The sequence below is a fragment of the Vidua chalybeata genome, chromosome 1, assembly GCF_026979565.1.
Source record: "Vidua chalybeata isolate OUT-0048 chromosome 1, bVidCha1 merged haplotype, whole genome shotgun sequence".
In the NCBI taxonomy this organism is placed as follows: domain Eukaryota; kingdom Metazoa; phylum Chordata; class Aves; order Passeriformes; family Viduidae; genus Vidua; species Vidua chalybeata.
Window position 1 is genome coordinate 130,977,950 of NC_071530.1, and position 24,486 is coordinate 131,002,435.

Consider the following 24,486-nt stretch of genomic DNA (forward strand, 5'->3'; position numbering starts at 1 on the left):
ATTGACATGTTTGTGGGTCTTTACTGATAATGAATGGTGTCTTGGGAAAATTGTTCCAACCAATTTCACACAGAAAGTAATTTTCTGTTTTGAAACAGCACAACTGATGTTTTATTCGAGATCCAGGTAGGTGGCCAGCAATGTACTGGCATGACATATGTGGCTATTAAAAAAACAAAGGCAGACAAACTCAGTAGCTCCGCTTCAGACAGAAGTTATGCACAGAAAAACTTGAAAAGGGACAATTTCTTGATGTTTTTTTCACTTGACTTTATGGTGATGTGAGGAGAGATTTCATCCCCTTTTTGGAAAGGTGACTTTAAGGAAAGTTTAGCCACTTTAGGAACCCATCCACTATGTGCCTTTAATTTTCACTGTGGGCAATGTGGAAGTAAATATCAATTCCAAGAATTACAGCTCAAAAGAGACAGTGTGGAAATATGGTACAATAATTCTTTAGCACAAAACATACTTCCTGTCACCAAATGACACAAGCAAAAACGACGCACCACAGCCTTGGTCACGATGAAGAGACTAATTTATTTTTTCTGACTCCAATCTTTTATAGTTCTCAAAAGATGCCAGTGGATTGGAGGGTGAACGTGCCACCTCTCCAACGACACTGGACAAACTACCTGTACATCAAATTTCTCCGCCTCTATGAAAGAATGCAAAACAATAGGTTATTTACAGAAAGTTGTGTGAGAAAGTTCTCTACAAGAATGTAAACTCAGAAGGCTTTAGAAAACTCTTGATAACTAGGGCGACAACTTCCCTCTCTATTACTCTGTAAATATCTCAGTCTTCTTCTCTGTTTATACGTGGTAAATGCTTCTAGTATAATCTCTTTCACAAGCCTATGTACCTATTCTTGTAAACTTTTCATTCCGTGCTACATTCTGAGGAAATCCTGTCTTCTGGTTTCCACTGCAAAAAGCCCTAGTGAGATCTGGATAAAAAATTACATTATTTGTTAGGTATTTTCTTCAGGCAAGCACTTAGATAGATGCTTAATTTCAAACACAAATTGAAGTCCCATGGAAATGAATCCAAGTCAATCCTTGGCCTCAAATCTGCCACAGGCCACCACAATGCTTTTCTCCAACACCCTACTCTTTCTTGCATTTTAAAACAGTTCTAACATATCTTTCTCTTACAATCTTCAAAGAGCTATTGGCTTGCAGGATAACCCTGTTTTGAGATGCAAAATAGGTGACCACTTATGGAACTTTCTGCATGTAGCTTCACACAGGACACACAAACAAGGTTTTGAGGTTTTTTAGGCCTGGAATAACATGAGGTTTTGAAGAATATTCACTCAGTGCTTAATCATCAGAAATGTTTCCTTTACTTGTAGCGTCATGATTTCAGTATAGGAGTATTTAAAGGTCTCAACATAATTTGTCTCCAGCATAATTTGGCCACTCATATACCATTTGAAGAACCAGCTTTTTGAAGCCAAATTGTTTTGAAAATGCAGATAATACTGGTTATTTAGGTAAGTTTTTATGTTCTGCCCAAATTTCTATATCTTACATTCACCTAGTAACCTTAGCTGACCCTCTCGACCCTACCCTTTACTTGTATTAGAATAAAGGATATATTTCTCTGCTCTTTATTGGACTATATCATGAGACAGAAAATCTGTGACTTCCGTTGGAAGCTTCTTTCATCCCCAGTTCTTTCCTACCATATATTCTATTCCGAAATATTCATGCTTAGTGTTATCAGCTGTTGTTACTATTTTCTATCAAGTTGAAGATCTGTGACAGCCCAAGATATCCTTACCAGGAAGGTAGCTACTAGAGCTTTCATTCTGGTGAAATTCTTTGTATGTCAAGTCTAATATTATCTTTTGTAATAAATATGAAGTCTATTTTTGTTATTTAAAACTTCAAAATATTTCTATGCCACTTATTAAACTTCTTGCATTGGTATTTGTTTTTTTTTGTCTGTCAATGCCTTACCTGCAAAGTCTGGGGAAAGTGCCATCTGGACCTGTATGCATCTTTGACATTTTTTTCCTACCTCCTCACTGACTTTCTTTTGCTTGAAGAGATATACATCTATTATAAGCACAATTATTAAAGATTTCATATTGTCTTTTCAATTATTTTCAAAATACAGCATGCATGGGTTCACTGTCTTGTCTTTTATAGCAGTTTTTCTTCTCCATTTCATTTCTATTCATTTATACCTTTTAACAGCAAAACATGAATACATACTATTCATAGCACTGCAATAATTAGCAGTAGTAATTGGGATTTTAAAGCACATTATTAACATCTCTATATTTTATTTGTCTTTTTCAGTTGCATATTTAGCCACTTAACTTTTAAATTCCTTACTAATGTACAAGAATGGTTCAATGTATATTAATTGTATTTGGTCTATTCAGAACTTAGTTCCTCTACATTTCTTGAACAGGAAAAGATTGTCTGGGTAATTTATGAATTTGATGCTAATTTGTCTGCAAATCCTATTGTCAACCTCCAGAATTTGACTTTTCAGGTTTGAACAATTTGAAGTTTTTGAGGAATATGCTACTACTAATAATGTACAGCTTCTTCAGATGTGATCACAAATGAATTATCATCCTTGCTGGAAAATTTTTTAAGGGAGGCTATGTGTAGTACTGAATCAGTAGTGATAACTCTCAGTTTTCATTACTCCTAAGCTAGTTAACCCTTCCTTTCTGTGAAGCATTTATTATCAAATGTGCAGGATCCAAAGAAAGATCTTGATGTACACATATACTAGAGATCACTGAGAATAATAGCAATTTTGCAAAAAGCAGTGACTTCATTAAGGTTAGTCACTCCTCCCCTTTCAGAGAATGAAAAGAGAATTTCAGTAGGAAATACGCATTGTGATATTCTTGGAAAGAGTCAAAGGTTTCCATCTAAGATATCTAAGACTTCTAAAGTTTTAACTCCAGCAAAAGCAAATGAGAAAGTGCTGAAACTTCATTTCACAGGCATGTTTATTAAATTTTTCTGATGGGCTAATTTAAGGATCAGTAGTGATACTAATTGCTTTATTGACATGTGCCAGCCAGTTACCTGAAAGGCAATAATTATATGAAATCTCACAGCCAGAACTCACAAGTATCCATTCAAGCTGACCACTGAACAACCAACCACTCTGAGAGTTTGCAATGCAGAGTTTACGAAATAATTTATAGGCTAAACAATACTTGAAAATATCTGCTCAGCAGTAAATCTGGCTGGCAGGGCACTATCACTTTACCTTTTTTGAACTGTTTTTCACATGGACAAAGTCCTGTCGGTTGAAGTTTTCTGGTAATGAGCTGCCCTTTCTCCATCATGCTGCTGGACACTCAGTCTCTCCACCTTGGTGTTGTTGGACATGCTGTCCTCTCTTTCCTGGCACTAGTGCTAGACTATATCCATCTTGCTGCAGTTGCTGGGCTTGGATCCCCTTTTCCTGGCAGTAGTTTGGCTGCTGGCACCTCTCTGCAGTTCTGGCACTGCTGGATTTTTTTGTCTGCTTCTTAGGTTCTTACGAGTCTTCCCTGAGTGTGCTTTGCTCTTCCCTCACATTCTTTTTCATCCTCCTGATGCCTTCACTTGCTTTACCCGTTTTTCTCCTACCCTTCCCCTTAACTTTCTTCATCCTCCCAAGTCTGAATAACCTCTATAAACATCCTAGGGCTAAAACAACCCCTTATGAGAAAGGTGACCCATGCAGTCCACAGTTCAGAGAGGGAAATGTAAGCACCCAGAGTGCAGAACTGCTAACTGGAAGTAAAAGATGGTTCTCATCACTTACTAATACCAAGTGAGAAAAACAAGGTGGAACAAATATGCAGAGATGGCAACTGAATTAATAGTTTGCTCACTAAAAAGGACACTAATCATTTAGAAAAAAATCTTATTTAAATAGATATGAGATAAAATTCAAAACAGTGAAATCTCAAGTTTTCACATTCTCATGTGTATCTCATGACTCAGTGTAGAAATACGCTCTTCTCCCAGGGATAGGACATGTGGGAATGGTTCAAAGCTATGCCAGGGAAGGTTTAGACTGGACATTAGGAAGCATTTCTTTACCAAGAAGATGGTCAAACACTGGAACAGGCTTCGTACAGGAGGTGGTTGCTCCAAGCCTGTCAGTGTGTGAGAGGCATTTGGACAAAGCCGACTCTGAACTGGTCAAGCAGTTGGACTAAATTGTCATTGTGTGTCTCTTCCAACTGAATATTCTAGTCTCACTGTTATAAGTTGGCCAGTGGTAGGTATTGCAGTAGAAATTAATTTTATTAAGGTTTAAATGCAGAGGAGGAGGTAACTTTACAGAAACATCCATAGGGGCTATTTCCCAGACATGATGCTAAATAGCATGTATTCTTTGGCCTACCTATTTCTTAATGTGCCTTTTAAACACTTGAAAATGTGCATGTTAGAATTAATTTAAGATGAAATCTAATTGTATGGTACATTATATCCTTGAAATATGTATTCAGTAAATAGGTTTTAATATGAATTGATTCAGTCTGGAAACAGGAAGGTTCTTGCCAGGAAAATGGTATCATATGGTAGCCAGTAAGTAGCTTGACTTAATTCAACACAAATATTCTGAAGGGTTAAAAGAAACTCTTTCAAAGTAACTGAATCTGCTTTCCTGAGTAGATGATCTTGCCTAAATATAGTAGCACACCTGAGTGTGCATGATTTACATAGGTGAAGAAAGAATTGATTGCATTAAAACAAATTAATGCCTCTTCAAGAAATTTGTTTGGCTAAGCAGTGTAGTGAAAAAATGTACTCAGTTGGCAAAGAGGAACCTGTCTTGGTATGAAGCTAAGCACTTTACTGTCTTCTGCAGAAAGAATCGGGTACACTTTCCTAATGTAGGCCTGGCAGCTCTTTGCAGGCAGGGCACCAGCTTTGTGACTTATCTTTAATTTCTTCTAAGACTTTTTGTTGTGAAGATGAAACTGAACCTGCAAAGAAATTTTAAAAATCCTTTAATTTCTTTAGCAACTTTGAATGGGCTTGACAGAGTAAACTCTGAAGTATTACTTTATAACCCTTTGGCAATCTAACTTTTAAATATGGATTTGTGTAATAAATGACCAGACTTATGAAATAGGTGACAGGACTGCCTGTGACTTTTTTTTCCTTGCAAAAGGCATAAGCAGAATATCTATGGTGAATATCAGCCTGAAGCTCTCAGGCTTTGCAGTTGTAGCTGCTTTGTACAGAACAAATCTGGAGCACATTAGAGGGAATGAATGTACTGTGACAGTCCTCAGTGTAGAAGATAATGCCAAGATTCTCCTGTATACTCAGGCTACAGGAACAGCTCCTGAGAATTAATACAGCTGGGAGGGAACTAAGGAAAAGTAGAGCAATTCCAGGACTGGGACTTGAGAGACAGAAGACAGAACTAAATCAAACAAACTTTTCTATGCCCTGGCCTAGTGTGAACATCTGGACAGAGTTACTGAGGCATGGTTTCGAGATCTGAGAAAACATGTTGTAAAGGCTCTTGACAATCTGAGAGCTGATAAATGTTCAAAGCTGAGAAATGATTCAGGACTCATTTAAAATCGAATTTACCAACTGTTGTTGTGAGTGCACTACTTTTTGCAGACAAGCTTTTCAGGACAGCAATTACATCAGCTTTTCCTTTTTTATAGCTACTGTGTGTCTCTAGAACCATAATATCTATGCATAATAGTTCTAATTTTTTTTCCTAATTGCATGTTTGTCTTGTTCTTTTTCAGTTGTAGACTACTGTGTTTTGGATAACCATGGTTGTCAACATGAATGTGTTAATACCAAGGACTCCTATTACTGTAGATGCCACCCGGGGTTCATTTTAAATCCAGACAAAAGAACTTGTGGAAGTAAGTTGTGATAAAGTTTAATTATGATCAGTTTATACTTCTGTCTTCCATCTGTCAGCAGTAATCCTCCTACTGGTCCTGGGAATGCTGAATAATGCATCAGGTAGAGAAAACATTGGAGTGCCCTGGAAGCCAAAGGTCTTGATAGCAAAGCAAGATGTTTTGAGGGGAGGGCCTAAGGATAAAGGTCCTTCCTATGAACAGGAAGCTTTTAACATGAAACCCGGATCTTTTTCAACAACAAAAAGCTAAAGCTTTGCCTTGGATGTCTCTTTGATTATTCTTTTTTTTTTTTTCAGCTGGGTAAACACACAAGTCTGTGCAAGACAATTTATAATCAGTTTGCTTTGTAAGATGATCTAAAATAATGAGTAGTTTTCCAATCAGAAGAAACATTGCAGTATGTTTTTCTGTGGATTTTTCTCCAGAGTAGTTCTCTAATGGTGTGACAAAGCTCTGGCAGTATCAGAATCTTCTACCAGGATTCTATGTTTCTACCAGCTTATAATAACTTCATGGCTTTGCTTGTTTGTTGTTTGTCAAATTTGATACCAAGCTAAAAATCAAAAATTACTGGACTTAGGAATGGACATGAAGCGGAGGGATCTGACAGACCAGAAAATATTCATGCCAAGGCCTCCCATAATTGGGAAAACAACCTAAAACCTCCACAGTGTTTAATGTCATAGCTCCTTTTCAGGAAATGTCAAGGGAAAACCTTAATGTACCCTCCTGGTTACCTTTCTTCATAAATGTGGGCTTTGATAAAGAAATATTACTATTGTGCCTGTAAGGAGGCAAGCTCCATTCGTTTTAGATGATTGCTGCTGCTGCCAGTGGTGAATTTAGCCCATATCATTGAATAATATGTTCAAACATTATTTCTGAAAAAATGTATCAATATAGCACTGAATTTCTGTGTTTTCCCAGACTGAGGGGCATTTCAGTCCTTCTGATGAGATACTTGGTTAGCCTATAGACTGTATTTATATTGTGTATTATGGTTGATAACTATTCCACTTAATTTGAACATGTAGGAAGGCTGTACATGTGTTCTTACCATCAAGGGAAAGAGACATACACTTCTCAAAGGTGATTGCTCCCAGTTCTGGCACAAATTTATGTAAGTGCCTGTATTTTCCTTGAATATACAGGGAGTCTGGATGACTTGCCAGACTAGACACATAATTTTTAGATGGTCAGAGTCAGGTGAGATGAAATTTCTGCTTCCCAAGGGCCAGAGTATTTGTAGTGATTGACATCATTTGTAGATTGTATTAACATTCCCATTTGTCAAGTATCTGTCAGCTAAGGGCTGGCTAATTATACTTCCACATATTTGAAATCTTATTTTAGTGTGCTTTCCACTGTCCAAGCACAAGTTTTCGTTAATTTCTTTGATTTAAGAATTTGGAGTTTAAGCAGTGTTTTCTCCTCCAGTTTGAACCAAAGAAAGTCCTTAAAACTGCATAAACATTTCATATGCCTTGACTGATTTTTAGTTTATGGCCTTATGCATTATTTTAACTTATTTAAATTGATGATTCACAGAATGTTGACATCTGAGGGAATATTCTGGGAAAGTAGTATTTCAGGCTTGACCTGTCTCTATCCTCTATCTGTTGCTTGAGACATATTAGGCATAAATTAGCACAATAAGTGACTTACTAAGCCACTGCTCCTTATACTTGATATCCCCTGAGCCTTGTGGATAAATTAAAGCATGAAAGAAAGAACTGTGTAGCTCTTAATGCCCAAAAGTCAAGACAGCATGAGAGCTCTTCAGAGCAAAAGTGTCCCTTAGTTCCCACATGTTATGAATCACACTGAATTTGAGTCTTCATAAACAATGCAAACAAACAAACAAACTACAGATCACTGGATTGAAAATGTCTGCGACTTCAAAACTTCTAACATAAATTTCTACATATTTGGCTTATGTACTGAGTCTCAGGGATGATGGCCAAGTAGTCAAGATTCACACCCATGCCAGACCAGTTCTCTGCACCAGCAAGCAGGCCTGAGGTGCCCACTCCTGAGATCTCCTGATTGTCTCAGAATACTGACTTCCCTTTCAAAAATAGAAAGTAAGCCTTTATGCTCATGGCTACAAAGAAATGCTTGGAAATAAGTGTTGTCAGTATGGTCATGCATATCTAACGAATGTTTTCTCTGGGAACCATTCCAAAGTTCTTAGAATGAAACACAAGGAGCAGTGCTCATGAAGCCAACCTTTCCAAGACCATCAGAATGCTCTATGGCTGGAAGAGCACAGCAAATTTGGTTTATCAATGAGGCAGGTGGAGGACATTCAAGCCACTATTAAGGAGACTCCTGCCACTCTTGTTGCTCCCCTCAAGAGGACAGATGGCAGCTTCTGCTTGTACTGGTGCTGCTGAGCCTCAACTGTTGCTCTTTACGAAAGGCCTGTTTGAATTCTGGATTCACATAATTTGTAGCTGGGTGTCCTGGTTTAGGACAAATTAGGGGAAAACACCTCCAAAGGAGCCCCTTATAGGAAACCAAACCCTCCGCAACTTCCCCCCACCACCGGGTTCGGGAGGAATTTCTTCAGAGGGGAAGTGGAAAAAACTTGTTTATTAAGGAACAACAAAAAACACTCCCCAGCACAAGAGAAATAGCCCAAGATGACCACAGATGTTTTCACCAGTCCAAGGGGGTTGAGCTGTATCTCTCTTCGCCGCAGAGGGTACGCAGCTTCTTTCGCAGACCCCGGGGGAGCTCCTGCCCGGAGTAGGTCCGATGTCTTCGGGGGGGGGGGGGGGAAGGGAACAACGGAAACTGGGAAAAAGGAAAAAAATGGCAAAAAAGCAAGCCAGCGAAAAGCAGAGAAAAAAGAGAGGAAAGCAGAGCCAGCAAAGCATGCAGCCAGCAGCAAGCAAAAGCAGCAAGCAAGCTAAGCAGCAAGCCAGCAGCCAGCCGGGGTGGGGGGGGAAGGAAGACAAAACAAACTGAGGACAGGGAGCAGAAACCACGATTGGGATAATGAGCATGAAAATGTCCTGTCCCCACGACACTGGGCAGGGCTCTGTTAATATCCTTAATCTGGGCTGTGTTAATGAAGCCCTGTGAAGTGTGTTTTTAGTGTCCGAAACAGAATAGCCTCAAGGTCTCAACAAAGATCATACATATTTTTCAGCCCTTGTGGTCATCTTCAGAATCAGTTATCCAGGAAAATCTCTCCTTGAGTGAGCAAGGATTTGAGCAGGTAAATGTACCACAGCACTGCTTAGGTCCAGAAGGCATGCAGCTGCATTCCTCTGGTGCACACATGTGGCTTTATGGGTTCTGTCTCTTCAGTGCCCTCTTGAACAAAAATATATTTTCTAATTTTCATTTTAGTAAACAGATAAGATATCTCCATGTTATATATATATGTATGTGCGTATGCTGTACAAAAAAGCTTTGGTAAAGGAAATGTTAATTAATGTTATCAATGTTAATTAATATACAGACTGATGTTCAGAAATTATAACATAGTTCTTCCAAGTTTTCTTAGGAAGTCACATTCCACTTCATTTATTCTGAAAATATAGGTGGTTTATTATCACAAAGGGCTTTCATCATATATAAAGACTCAATTCCATTAATCTGCTATGAATCCAAAGAAAGAACTGTCCATGCCTCTGAAAGCAAATCACCTGTGGGAATAATTAGTTAACTTCTGGGAATAATAAAAACCCCTGAGTTTTCAGGTTGTATAATGAGGTGTTCAAAAGCCTGGATGTTTTTTGAAGTGTGATTTATGTAATTTGTGACTTGTTTATCTACTTTTAGCATTGATGAGGGGTTAGGAGCATTTTTCACTAATATAAATTAACTACACTGACACAAAACTAAGTGATGGGTAGACACTGCATCTAAGTGAATGTCAGGTTCGTTGACTTCATCAATAGTGATAAACTCTATAGGGGAAATATCTCAGTGCTTAGTGCACAATTGCTATCCTTTCTAAGTTACTTTACCCACAAGTGGTAGCTGTTTCTAGACTGCTCATCTTCTCTTCCATGGGCATTTCAAATGGAAGAATTGTGAAACAAGCATTCAGAGCTGTTAAAAACATCCACACTCCTGATGACCTGTTTGTCCTGCTGTGATCTAATGAACAGCATACAAAAGTATGTTTGTGTGTTTATTACACGTCATGTCTAACATGCTCTGAGTGAGTAGAGGCAATTTTGATGAGGCAATGTATAAGGCTTAGCTGCAAAATCTTAAGAAATGTTTAAGATTCTAACTTCTCTACTACATGAACTATTTCTGTTCTCTAATAATTCTTTGTACTATATGTCAGGTGTACATCAGTATAGCAGATATTTGGAAAGAAAGAAATATTTTATTTTCATGGTTTGAAACAATATGGTAAAACACCAAAATGGTGCCTAAGGAAATAAAAAAAATGCAAAAGAAAACAAAATAACTCATTTTTACCTAGTTTATTTCTGAGAAATTATATTACTCACTGACACAAACATTTTTGTTGTTTAGAACCAGACTATTGTTCTCTTCAGGACCATGGTTGTGAACAGGAATGTATTAATACAGATGATTCCTATTTTTGTCAGTGCCAAGAAGGGTTTAGACTTAATCCAGATAAGAAGACATGCAAAAGTGAGTAGTCCTTTGGACATAATAAAGTTAATCTGCTTTTATTTCTTGAACCTGCAGTGAACTGTTTCCCTTTTGAAAGGATGGAAGTTTTCTCTGTAATTAAGGTTGAAACAAATGTTTCTTTATAAACTTGAATTTTAACTGGATGAATCATGCTGGGAAAGTATACATTTCTCTGTTTTTAGATTAATTTGTATATTAGACATTTTTGAAGACTGTTATGAAAACCTGAGAATTGATGTAGGAACCAAAATTACTTATAGTAAGTTCATTACTTATTTGAAACTTTCTGGCCTTGGCTTGTAAAGACGTGAGCAGCTTTGAAATTAAAAAAAAAAAAAAACAAACCTTGTTTTACCCAGTTGGTTTAGCCAAGGACAGATACATTTCATCAGCTTGGAAATGTATTAAACAGACAACACAGATATCAAAATCAACTTAGAGTCACATACAAAACTTCACCATTTCCTAAAAAAACTGTAAAAAAAGCATTTGCAATGTCAGTGTTATAAACCAGTCACATATGCCACTTACTTTAGAAAGACATACTGTTACAGCTCTTTTTGATTGGAGGCCTGAAATCACAGCAAATTTCTAATGTGTTAAAGTTTAGAGAGAATATATTCAACAAAATGAAATAGCTGATCTCGTGACTCAGTTGTTGGGGAGAGAAAATTGTACTGATATTTTATGAATAAGAAATTTGTTTGGAGCAATCTAATTCCATTTCTAGACACTCATAAAATGTATCTGGTTTTGAAAATGTATTTTTGTTCAGTATTAAAGATATGTTCTCACAGAGCATTTTTGTCTGCACAGTGCTTTTGCACTAATCTATGCTATTCTGCTTTTTATTATCTATATGGTATTTTAGTACATTCAGGTTTTTATAGATTCAATAGCCTTGGTAGAGCAAATAGAGCCAATAGAGCAAAAGAACAGCATTCTATAAAATATTTATTGCCAAGGATGTAATTGCAAATTAAAGGCAAATTGTAATTCCCATTTGGGGTATTTTTCCTTATGGGGCTTTGGATTTGGCTGCAAATCTGGTGATGTTTCTAGCATTAGGCTCCTATTCCAAATCTTGTTGTAACAAGGGTCACGTTAGCGAAGCTTGTGAAATAAAACAGAATGTTTGCATATATGCCCTTTTCAGAAATCAGGGAAAATAGATGAGTGGTGACAAGCACCAGGCATTCCTCCTTCACCACCACCTGTGACTTCTGATGACTACAGGAGGAGATCTTTGGGGGTCAAAGTGAAGCCTTACATAGCTGAGTGTTTTCAGTCTGCTCTCAGATCCTCATCTCACTGTCAGCTTTAGTAGGTGTCCAAAGCACAGAATCCAGTGTTGTTTAAGAAAAATGAGTTTTTCTAAGCTGTTTTATACTTTAGAAGCCCTTATGGCTGGCTTCAGTTTTTCTCTCCACAGAAGTAAACTTCTGTGCTTTAGGTCAGCATGACTGTGAACATGAATGTGTTAACATGGAAGAGTTGTTTGTGTGCAAATGTCATCACCCAAGGACACCGTGGCGATACGTGCAGCAATGAGTGTGTCTCATGAACTGCAGTGATTAGTTTGCTGCAAGGGAGAGGTGTGAACAGAGTGAGAAAACACTCCTGGGTCCATTTTGAGATGTTTCTGAGTCATGCAAACCTATGTTACTGCAAAGTCCACAAGAAGCCAGGCCTAGTGAAGTAATGCTATAGTGAGATCCCTGATCCAACAGAGAACTAAAGCATCATTTTCTCCAATCCAAATAATTGGGGAAATGTGTTCATCCATTTCACTCAAAGGCACTGTCTAACACAAAGACAGTGCTTGCTGCTGAACATCCATATCATTGCTATGGACTGTGTAACCTGCACACCTCAGACAGCTGTATGCTGGTGTGTGGGGACATGAAGAGATCCATCTCTTCTCTGTTTGCACCCTCAGTGATCCACTCAATGAGGTGTCCTTTTTCAGAAGAATGTTGCTAAACAAAGGATTGGTATTGCCCCAGAGAAACCCAACAGCACTGCCCACTTGGCATCACCCAGTTTTAGAAAATAGTTTTATTGCAGAGAACCATTTTGCATATCACCTAAAATATTGGCAGCGTTTTTCCTCAATGTACTTACGACATACTTTTCCAAAGGAATACTCAGTCACTGAAGTTTTTAAAAAACTTGGTAGGAGAGGGAATAATCATTTTTAAATAATCTGTGATAAAGGCATATTTAAGGTAACCTGGATGAGTTGCAACCTTTGACAATTATAGTTTTAGACTATCTCAAGTTGAATTTCTAAAAATTAATTTATCCTATGACATTCCTTGTTTGTAAAAACAGTGAGTCTTCCCCATCCTTTCCCCTGCTTGCATTTTTTTCTTTCACACATGTAATACAGCACATATAATTACAAAATTTACAATTACAATTATTTCCAAAGCTTGGTAATTAGCACCTTTGTGATTACTGCACTCTTTGAAAGAGTGTGTTACAAAATTCATGAGAGCCCCAAATATTTAAATGTTAAAAATTCATGTTGGTGTGGGTGTTTGTATTGAAAAGATGGAGCCAAACAGATGTAATTTTTCAAAGACAATATTTTCTTTTTTTGTTTCCACATTTTTTGTGTGCTCTGAGAAGTTACACAAGCCTCTTCATGATGATGTGAACTCTTGGAAAAAGGAGGAGGTTCCAGCTGGAACTTGCTTTAGCTAGTAAAAACTGACACCTCAGCTTCATTTGTTCAAGCCTACATTGTCTCCCTGTATATAATGGTAAATCTGGACCAATTACTGCAAACTTGTTGCTTAGTTAAATAAACCAATAAACAGAAATATTTAAAATAAGTGATTTAACATTAAGTACAGATTTTTTAAAATGTAAACAAATTGCTGCAGACGTGTCTGTTCACATCTGTAAATGATTTGCAAAGGAGACATGCAAGACTATGTTTGTGTCTGAAGGAACTCCACTACTTTTGATGAAGTTAAGCTAAAGTGATTTGGGCCTATATAACTAAAACTAGCGATTAAAAATCCAACAGTAAAACACTATGAGGAAGTTCAAAGCTTTTTTCCTAAAATGTCCTTTTTCTATACTCACAGAATCAGCAAATTGCACAGTACATGTGGAAGTGCATGTATCTCACCCTAAAGCTTTGCTGTCCACTGTGAGGAAATGTATTTTTTAAACCAAATTCACACCTCTCTCCCTTCCCCCACCTGTTGTCTTTCTCACAACTAGTTGCATACAAGACTTAAAAGACATATTCCATTTCATCTTATTTGGAATAGGAATAGGAAAATCAAAGAAATGGAACATGTTAAGACAGTCTCACACTCGTAATTTCTGTCTGTCCCCCATGAGGCTTTAACTGCTTAAACCTGTTGGCAGGTTAAAGTTTTAAATTGGTGATTTCTTATCCTGTTGAAAAAAGAATCTAATCTTTATTAAATAATCTGAAGGCCATAATTTCTATTTCAAAAATTACTAATACTCATATTTGCTGCGATAATTTAATGGTGAACAGATGAGAGAGTCCTGCTTTTCAAAGAAGGAAAGCATGATTCTGTGTCTGAGACCAGACTGGGCTTCAGGATTCTCCCTTCTCTCTGCTTTGTGTTAGTTCAATCACATTGTGATTTTTGGCAAAGTAAATATAAACCAAGTTTGCTATATGCCGAGTGGGGTTGTTGTATTAATTTCACTTAGGTGTTGTTAATTAACTCAGGTTACTCAAGTAGGTGGGGACACTTGCATAAGTAAAAAGCTGGACCAATCTTTTTCCCTTGCATCATGTACTAACTACAGTGTCATAGTTTATGTATCTAAGACACCAATGTGATTTCTTCAATCATTAACACAAATCAATAGGAGTGGACCACTGTGTTGAAAGCAATCATGGCTGTGAGCAACTGTGCCTGAATACAGGTGACTCCTATGTCTGTCAGTGCTCTGAAGGATTTGTCATCAATGAGGACCTAAAAACCTGCTCACGTGAGTCTTGAAAGAACATCCTTTATTTCAGCTCCCTTGGGAAAGGTTTTTGTTTCCATACAGGGAAAAGGACTCACCTTCAATTTAGTCTTACAGTCTGCTTTTCAGTAATACTTTAATAATTATTTGAAAGCAGAAACAGAAAAAGTATTTAGGAAAGAATATTTGTCAAGATAATTGTTAGTCCTCATATATTCAGAAAAGTTTTGGGAGAGCTATTCATCCTCAGGTTTGAGGACAGTTTTTCAGTCACATGACAAATGTGTCTGACAGGTCATCTGGACAGCAGTGTCCCCAAGGCACACTGCCCCACCTTACCTGGGGCATGAGAAGAACTGAGAGTCCCACACTGAGCTTTACATTTAGCATGGGAACCCTTAATAAGTGAGCGGTTGTCCTGGCAGCTCTCCATTCTTTACAAATCTAATGATCATTGAGAATTTATACAATTTCACAAACAGTTGAATGGCCTCCTTCCCTAGAAAAATAATGTATTGAAAGTGGCAGAAAAAGAAGAATATGAGTGTATTTTACCTGTTGACTTTTTATGGACCTCTTTGATGAGAGTGTTCTGTCCACTTTTTCCAGATTTTGGAGGTACACTATCTTTCAAGATTGTAGAGTGTTGGAGCAGCTCCAGAGTTCACCCTTTTTTTTGCTCTCAGGCACAAAGTTTTAAAAGAAGACAAACTGCAAGTTCTCAGTCATGAAAATTATCTAGAGAGAAGTGAGGCAAATCAGCAAAGACAATTTGCCTTTGTATTTTATTTATCCTTGTATTTGCCTCCATAGCTCCATCCAAAACCTAGACAGACTTTGCTTCTGTCTGCCCCTGCAGCTCTCTAGAAGGGGCAGACAGTAACACAAAAATATGATTAGTGTACATGTAACAACAGTAGAGTCTACTAAAAGCATTTTTTTTTATTTTATCTGCAGTACCACTGAAAATTTAGAAACAGCTAAATAATGGAGTTTTATCAACTTGGAAACAGAAAATCAGTTTTCCTTCCTAGTAACAAGAGATGATTTTTCATTCCTAAGTTATTTTCCTTCAGGCTGTACTTGGAAACCTATCAGCAGCAGAGTTCAAGAAGCATTTGGACAACATTCTCAGGCAGATGGTGTGAGTTTTGGGGCCGTTCTGTGCAAGGCCAGTAGTAGGACTTTGATTGGTCCTAGCAAGTCCCTCCCAAATCAGGATATTCTATGATTCTATGAAAATGGTGCTCAGTGCAATGAAATGGAGCTCCTTTTCTCACAACCCTGTCCTCTTACATATTTAGGAAAGATTTGTCCTATTTCTGAGCTCTAGATGAAATGTTGAAACCTCGTGAACATTTTTAAGCTACCATGAAGAGAGTTTTGGCACTTTGCAATTTCCTGAATAAGTTGAATGGAAGGGATTAGCATTTAACATATACCAGTCCTAGTGAGAAAACATCTGGGATGTTCTAGTATTATATAAACTGGCTCAAGGATCTTAAGAAAGCTATGGGAACACCTAATGGTAACCAAATCTGTATTCTGACAACTCATTACAAAAAAAAAAAAGTGTGTAGCCAACAGACAGTAGCAAGTGCTGCTTGCAAAGTCTCAGGAGCCCTGTGTCTTTATATGACAGAGAAGAAGCACTTGGGAAATTTGAGATGAAAAGTGGACCACATTTGATAGTACCTGTCATTTGCAATTCTTTGTAAAATCTTGAATAGTTCAAGCCAAATCCCATTGACATCCGAGAGGTTTTCTTCTTGCTGTCACAGGAACTGGGTCAGGTCCACAAGTGAATTCTGGGGACTGCCACCTTCACTTCAGACAATTTAGAGACTATTTAAAGAATGTTCACAAGGCAGCTTTTATGTCTTTGCCAGTGTTTTATATAAAATCATTGCCAAAGTATTTAGGTTTTTAAATCCACTTTAATCCAATCCAGACTCTGTATAGATATGTTAAACACAGAAAAGTATGAGTTCTCAACTCTGCTTAAAGTAAAAAATGAAAAGTAGGACTTCTAGGACCTCTTACATTTTACTGAAGCTTTATAATCAGATGAGAAACTGAATTATTGTTTAAGCAGTTCAGTGTATTTATATTTACTTTCTTATATGGAATGCAAATACTAGAGATGAAAAATAATTGAGTCACTATTGGTTAAATTTTAAAATAATTTTGATTGCTCCTACAGGAGTTGACCATTGTGCTCTAAGTGATCATGGCTGTGAACATTTATGTGTAAATGGTGACAGATCTTATACTTGTCAGTGTTTTGAAGGATACAGGCTCCGTAACGATGGGAAAACATGTAAACGTAAGTTATTAGTCAGCAACTCAGAGTCTAATATTACACATGTAGAAGAAATCTGCAAGGTAGGATTGGATTGCCTAAATGTTCAAGGATTTCAAGAGGTCGTATTTCCCCTTTGGTGCCATATTTGCCAGCAGTATGCCAATGTCCCGGATATGCTGCGGCATCAAAAATGGTACTGAATGCATACTTTTAGTCACCTGAATCACATCTTAAACATCAGAGCCATTTAAAAAGTAGCCCTGAAATTGGACAGTTGTGAATCCAAACATACTGGGAGATGTTTGGAGCTGACATGACTGTGATTTTCTTCTAAAATTTCAAGGCAAAAATATATAATGTTTATAAAGTCTTACCCAGCATGAAGCTTGCAACATTATTAATGGAAAGTTCATTTTGTCCAACATGTCCAACAGGATAAGGATGATTGCAACAGAAATATCATAATTGTGTTGCAAATTTGACTACATTACACAGTTATGATTATGGCAGATATCAAGGAAAAAAATTATAGCAAATTTTTCTCAACTTTTATAGCATAAGTCACCAAGTGACCAAAGAAGAATCATGGATAAGTATTGGAATAACTCATAGGCATTCAGTATTTTGTAACTGCAATCCCCATAATATCTAATATCAACATCTGCTGATAAGAATTATTTACAGAAAAAATATTAAAGGCATCCAGATATTACCATGATGAATGAAAAGCTCCTTATTCTTAGCTGGTGTTTCTTAACATCACCCTCTTCTGTTACTCTGTGCAGAGACAAATTCTGCCCATCTCAAAAAGTTAGGATATGCTAAAAGCAAGTTAACTTTGAACATACTGCCCTAAACTAACAGAATTTTTTATATATTAAATTATTTCCAGGTAAAAATGTCTGCAAATCAGTCAACCATGGCTGTCAGCATGTTTGTGTTAATGCTGACAATTCCTACATCTGCAAGTGTCGTGAGGGATTCGTACTGAGAGAAGATGGCAAGACCTGCAGAAGTGAGTGACTGGTATCTGTTGAACCCTTTTGCATGGACATCAGGCAAGGAAGGAAATGGGTATTTTTTACTTCTTACTGGAAAAGAAGCAACAAACTTCCTTTTGACAGCTATATTTCTCTAACATGTTTTCATTCAAAACCTACATTTATATCAATCATTCCCAGGACAGGACATCTGCAAATCAGTCAGCCATGGCTGTGAACATATTTGCGTTAACGAAGATGACTCTTATGTTTGCAAGTGTCATGAGGGTTTTCTGCTGAGAGAAGATGGGAAAACATGCAGAAGTAAGTACTCTGAGAATTACTCACAGAATTTTATTTACAGTATGTAGATCTGAGAAGCATTCAAATAAATACAACAGTTTACTGTCATAATAAATTAATAGTCTTCATATGTATAATATAGGAGTACTATTTATATATTTATACATTTAGACCTTCCAAATGCTTGTAAGTGACTCTGTGGACAAAAATAGTGTCTTTTAATAGATTAACTGACAGACTGGAAACAGAAAATACTCAAAAATGTTCAGGTACCAAGAGTTAAAAGTGTTTGCCTAAAATTTACCCTATTTATTCCAGTGGTATCAGTAGACCTAATGAAAGCTGTTACTTCTCTCTGCATGATACATTTGCTGTAGATGTGCTTTAACCAAATCTCATCAACTGTTCTCAGATAAAGACATTTGCAGTTCAGTTCACCATGGCTGTGAACATGTTTGTGTTAACGCTGATGAGTCCTACATCTGCCAGTGTTATGAAGGATTTGCACTAAGGGAAGATGGAAGAACATGTAGAAGTAAGTATCCTGCTCTTTAGTAGATTTTGTTTATAATCTCCACATTTGTAGATATATTTTAAATATGGCAATCTTATTTTTCAACAGATAAAGACGTCTGCAATTCTGTTGACCATGGCTGTGAGCATATTTGTGTGAATACTGATAGTTCATACCTTTGCCAGTGCTATGAGGGTTTTGTATTGAGGGACGATAAGAAAACATGTAAAAGTAAGTTATTTTAATGTTACTATATTTTTTATATTCAGACATCCACAGGAGAAACATATTATTTAGAGGCAGTTATTAATTGAGATTTTTCCTTGCAAAAAGGAGAATAAATTCTGTATTTACTAGGAGTTTACTACTGTTAGTCTTTAAAGTCCTGGAAGTGTTCTTATTTATCAAACTGTAGTAAATAAAATGTAAATTATTCCTAGATAAAGACATCTGCAAATCTGTCAGTCATGGCTGCGAACATCTTTGTGTTAATGGTGATGATTCATACACTTGCCAATGCCATGATGGATTTGTCCTAAGGCAAGATGGGAAAACATGCCAAAGTAAGTAGTTTATTAATAAAAGAAGAAATTTAATTTTTGTCTTGTTAGAATATTATTCACTGGTTCATGGTAGCCAGAATGGAATATTTTTCTCTATAGATCATAAGACTTGTCTGAATACAGGATTGTTTGAACCAAAGCTACATTTCAGAAAAATCAGCCAATTTTAAGGTTTGAATGTAGGTTTTAAAATGTAAACTCCATTTCCAAATTAAGTATACTGAGTTTTAATCTTGAGCATAGGATGTTGCTGCATTTTACTGTACTGGGTTGAAGTTCTAATTACCAATGTGTTCTTCTGTCTATATTCATGCAGATCATGTCTTAACTTGTTCTGTAACCTCTTAGCATGTTCTTTTGTAAATAATAAGCAAATGAAACTCCTTCAGGCTTTTTATGTTTTCTAATCTTTTTATAACTTGCTTCTTGCTCCCCTAAAACCTCTGCTGTTTATCAGCATCCTTGTGGATGCACCACAGTGAAAGAAAGTCTTCTAATAGGAGATTCAGCAGGGTCCAGGGCAGAGGAACAATAATGTATCTAATTCTTATTTGGATCTACTTAAATTTTTTTTATCATTTATCTTTTGCTTAATATTTTTTTAATAAAAGATAGTGTTAGTCTCTGACCAAAATATTCTGCTAGTACTCATGTTCAATTAGTTATCTACCATGATCAAAAGTTATTTAGGAATCTCAGCATTACAGGTGTCCCATGTCCTGTAAGTACAGCCTTCATTCTTTGTTTCTAAATGTATATCCTTAATTCTGGCTATTTTAAAATACATATGATTTGCTGTTACCCAAAAAGATTCATGTTACCTTATATCAGCAGCTGCTTTATATTTATTTGCTAGTCTCTCAGAAGTGGAGTAATCTGCAAACTTTGTTAGTGATTATTTTGTGTCTTATTCTGGGCTGTCCGTAAAAATATTAAGTAGTAGAGAAGCAAGGCAAATTCTTAAAGCTACTTAATAGTCATCCATCCACAATTGGTTCTGAAGACCTTTCTAGCCAGTGTAAATCCACATAATGTTGATTCTGTAGTCTGTTTCTTTAATCAAAATAATACCAAGACTCCTGCCTTTTTGAATGCTCCATTGTATGAACAGAATAAACTTTAAGAAACAGCCTCATCAGCAATTAAGACATTTATTTCATTTTTCCAGGATTTATTTTTCCATAACACCAAGTTGATTGATATTATTCCTCTTTCTTTGATTTTATTCTGACTCAAGTTCCACATTATCTGTTGCATTATTTTAATTCAGATAAATGTCAATCTGGCAGGCTTACAGTGAACTACTCATCTTTTTAAATGCTGGAACCATAGTACTTTTTTCAGTGTGTACACATACACTGGGAATGGAGACAACTCAGTGTTTTGGGGCCTCCTCTGAGTTCTAGGAGCTACTGAAAATTAACACTAAGCATACAAGATATTCCTCAGAAACCTCTTTTGCAACTCTCTGCTGCAAGTTATCTGGAGTTTCTGATTCAAAAATGTGTGTGTGTTCAGTAGATGCCGTGTGACCTACTTCACACAGTGTGAAACTCTTCACTCCAACAAGGTCAGCAGTAATCTATTTCATAGGTTCAGATCTGAATACACCAAAATGTTTTATATTTCTGCATGAAGATTGGCAGTTCTACCTTTCTGTCTATTAATTAATAATACATTGTTAGAATGCCTTTTGTTTCTAATAGTATCGAAATAATGTACTCATACTACCCGTTGTTTGGTTGGCCGTGCACCCCCTTGTCCTTTATCTTATTATTTCAGTGGTTTTAAATTCCTAATATTTTTCCATTCAGTAAATACAGTGAATGTTCCTTTCTTTAGTCATTTTTCAAATCTTATAGATGTTTTCAACTTCAATTTCTAGATTTTTAACTACCCTGGCATTCTTTTTGGATTGTGAGACTACATTTTTGGGGGGTGTCTAGTAAAATAATCTTAAATAGTGCAATCATTGATGGTTTTTATTACTAGTATTATTTCCCCCTGCATCCCAAAATAGTCTGCCTCGTACTTACTTTCAGCTATGTAAAATTCATCCTTCTGAAGTAATAGCTATGTCTGCTGCTAATTTGTATTTTATTCTGTTTATAAGCAAATGTTTCTGGGTAGTACACAGATGTGTATAAGCAGATGCTAATTTTTACTTATGTTGTAATTTCTCCCTTATCCACTATGCCTGGATCTAGTTTAGATTGCCATGCCTTAAATTTAATTATTTTTGATTTAGAATATTACAACTATGTAGTAGTTTTTGGAATTTTTCCTTTGGTAGCAGGAGACCCCCGTGAAATTTGGCACAGGTTGAAATTTTCTAAAAATATAAACCTCAAGAGACAAGTTGAACTTGGCTCTCAGGAGGCCACTTTTTGTGTAAAGGTAGTTCTCCATTAGAAACTAATATTTCTTTTGTGTTGCATGAAGAAGAAAAGGGGAATGTTGATAGGTGGCTCCACTTTCTTCTGCACTTTCTGCCCATCTATCCTTTTTGAAGAGGTTTTAACCAAATGGTTTAACATTGCAGTCATACAAGTCCTCGCGTCAATTTTCAGCAATCCAGTTAGATTTTGTTTATAGTCTTAAACAAGTACTTCCTATTCTTTCAGGTTTTGTTTATGCAGACTCTTGGCACTGATATATAGATGTTAAGAATTATGGTTAAATCATGTTCTCTGGTGTTTTTCTTAGTTTTGTTTTTACCAGCATACATTTGTGCTAAATGACTGTACTAAATTATTCCCTCATTTCACTCTTAGTGCTCTTAATGTAAAACCTCCTTAATCTAGTCAGATCAATCCTAAAACGGTTTATTTTCAGTTGGACGTCATCCAAACTATGAAGTTCTGGTCAGATAATACAGAATAGATACTATACTCAATGTAAGCTAAGATGTCCATCATTTAATTAGAAAAAGATTTACTTTCCGTTTGCAAGCTTCCATCTTTTTTTTGCTCATGGGAGTGATCCCCCAGTCTTTGTATTTATAAAAAAAAAATCTTTAACTAACAAGCCACATAAATATTATCTAACTATTCCCAGGCAAAGATATTTGCAAATCAGTCAACCATGGCTGTGAACATGTGTGTGCTAGTGCTGGTGATTCATTTGTCTGTAAGTGCCAGGAGGGATTCCTGCTAAGAGAAGATGGAAAAACTTGCAGAAGTAAGTAGTCTGATCTTTATCAACATACTCTTTGTCTGCAGCTCGTGATTGTGTAGAAATGCACTAACCAACAAAAGCTGTCATCTGTTTTCAGATAAAGATATTTGCAAATCAGTCAACCATGGCTGTGAACATGTTTGTGTTAATTCTGGTGATTCATATACCTGCAAATGCCATGATGGGTTCCTACTGAGGGAAGATGGGAAAACCTGCAGAAGTAAGCAGCACAGGAACTTAACTGGATGAATTACACATAAAATAATGAAGGCCTCTACTGATCTGTGCTGACTACCAACTCTCCTGTTTGCAGACAAGGACATTTGCAACTCAGTTGACCATGGCTGTGAACAAGTTTGTGTGAATACTGAAGATTCCTACATCTGCCAGTGTCATGAAAAATTCATACTGAAGGAAGATGGAAAGACATGTAGATGTGAGTAGCCTGAGCTATAAAAGTATTTTTATTTGAAGCTTTCAAGTGTTGTGGGTGTGAGTGCACACGTGTATGTTTGTGATTTCCAAATATTTGGGCTGGTTTAAAAAGGATAACATCCCCCCATAACAAGCCTCACCTCACAAACCCCATACACTTTTCTCAGATAAAGATGTTTGCAACTCAGTTGACCACGGCTGTGAGCATATTTGTGTTAATACTGGTGATTCCTATGTCTGCAAGTGTCAGGAAGACTTCATACTGAGGGAAGATGGAAGAACTTGCAGGAGTAAGTTATTTAATCTTTGTTTTGTACTTCCTGATCTGTTAATGAAACATACTATGCAACAGTAATGTGGTTTTTGTGTTTTTATAACAAATCAGCTTCATAAAAGTGAGCTCCTTCATGAAAAATTATAGCCAATTTTTTTATATTTTGTGAAATTTATCTACTTAGCTAACTGTGCTAAACACAATTTTCATTATTCCAAGGTAAAAATGTCTGCAAAACAGTCACCCATGGTTGTGAACATGTCTGTGTTCCAACTGGCGATTCATACATGTGTCAGTGTCACAAGGGATTTATGTTGAGGCGAGACAGGAAAACATGCAGGAGTGAGTAGCTGAAACTTTTATGGGGAATATGTTTTTCAGTCTTAAAAGAAATAACACATTTTCACTCAAAGCTTGTTCATGACAGTTTTGTATTTGAAAAATGGTCTAATAAGGGGATTCTCCTAACAATTCTCAGATAAAGACCTGTGTAAATCCATTGACCATGGCTGTGAACATGTGTGCATTAATAATAACAACTCATACAGCTGTCAGTGCCATGAGGGCTTTGTCCTGCGACAAGATGGGAGAACATGTCGAAGTAAGTAATTCATTATGTTTGTCAGCCCCTCTTCTCTGGCATTGCTACTTAAATGAACAAAGATATTGTACTCCTTTGTCATATGTTCTTCAGATATCATGTTTGGAGTCTTTGGATTTATAAAATGTTAAATAGAATACAGATAAATACTTCAATTTTTCCTAGGTAAAGATGTCTGTAGATCAGTTGACCATGGTTGTGAATATGCTTGTGTTAATAATGGTGATTCCTATATCTGCAAGTGCCAGGAGGGATATGTACTAAAAGAGGACCAGAAAACATGCAGAAGTAAGTATATTTATATAGAACACATTTGTTTCTTTTATTTCTAAAATCAATTGACCTCACTTCAAAAAGATTATAGAATCATAGAATGGTCTGGGTTGGAAGGAACCTTATTATTATAAAGATCACTTAGTTCAATCTTCCTGCTGATGGCAAGGACACCTCTACTAGACCAGGTGTCAGCAAGCCCAATCCAGCTTGACTATGAACACTGCCACAGCTTCCCACTTCAAACATGATATAGTATTTGAAACCCCAGGGCATATGTATGTGGCATAAAATGTCTCAAACAATGAACTTGATGTTCTCTTAAGCAAAAATCTAGCAAATTGGAAGAGTTGTTTTAGTACAATAATAATTCTTTTGAAACATCAGGAAAAAGCCAAAGGGGAATCTTATTATCAAGGAATGTACATTTTAATCAGGTTCATGTACTGTGGGTCTTTTATCTTTATATACTATATTTTAAAATCCTATTAATTTTATTTGCTTATCTTCCAACATAATATGCATTTATCTGATCATCTCTTAATACTTGGAGGAGAAATTCTATTTGAACTCAGTAAAAAC

At 36.5% G+C, this 24,486-nt stretch overlaps 1 protein-coding gene across 1 annotated transcript in view; it reads left to right on the forward strand.

Annotated features, from left to right (window-relative positions):
* The window catches only part of MATN2 (matrilin 2), a 61,602-nt gene that overhangs the window by 24,339 nt on the left and 12,777 nt on the right, over positions 1-24,486 (forward strand). The window contains exons 6-21 of the mRNA XM_053935395.1: positions 5,753-5,875; positions 10,385-10,507; positions 14,378-14,500; positions 16,683-16,805; positions 17,677-17,799; positions 17,966-18,088; positions 18,480-18,602; positions 18,690-18,812; positions 19,022-19,144; positions 22,202-22,324; positions 22,419-22,541; positions 22,635-22,757; positions 22,924-23,046; positions 23,250-23,372; positions 23,509-23,631; positions 23,797-23,919. Of these exons, the coding sequence (XP_053791370.1) occupies positions 5,753-5,875; positions 10,385-10,507; positions 14,378-14,500; positions 16,683-16,805; positions 17,677-17,799; positions 17,966-18,088; positions 18,480-18,602; positions 18,690-18,812; positions 19,022-19,144; positions 22,202-22,324; positions 22,419-22,541; positions 22,635-22,757; positions 22,924-23,046; positions 23,250-23,372; positions 23,509-23,631; positions 23,797-23,919 (1,968 nt within the window). The remainder of the gene's footprint in view (positions 1-5,752; positions 5,876-10,384; positions 10,508-14,377; positions 14,501-16,682; positions 16,806-17,676; positions 17,800-17,965; positions 18,089-18,479; positions 18,603-18,689; positions 18,813-19,021; positions 19,145-22,201; positions 22,325-22,418; positions 22,542-22,634; positions 22,758-22,923; positions 23,047-23,249; positions 23,373-23,508; positions 23,632-23,796; positions 23,920-24,486) is intronic.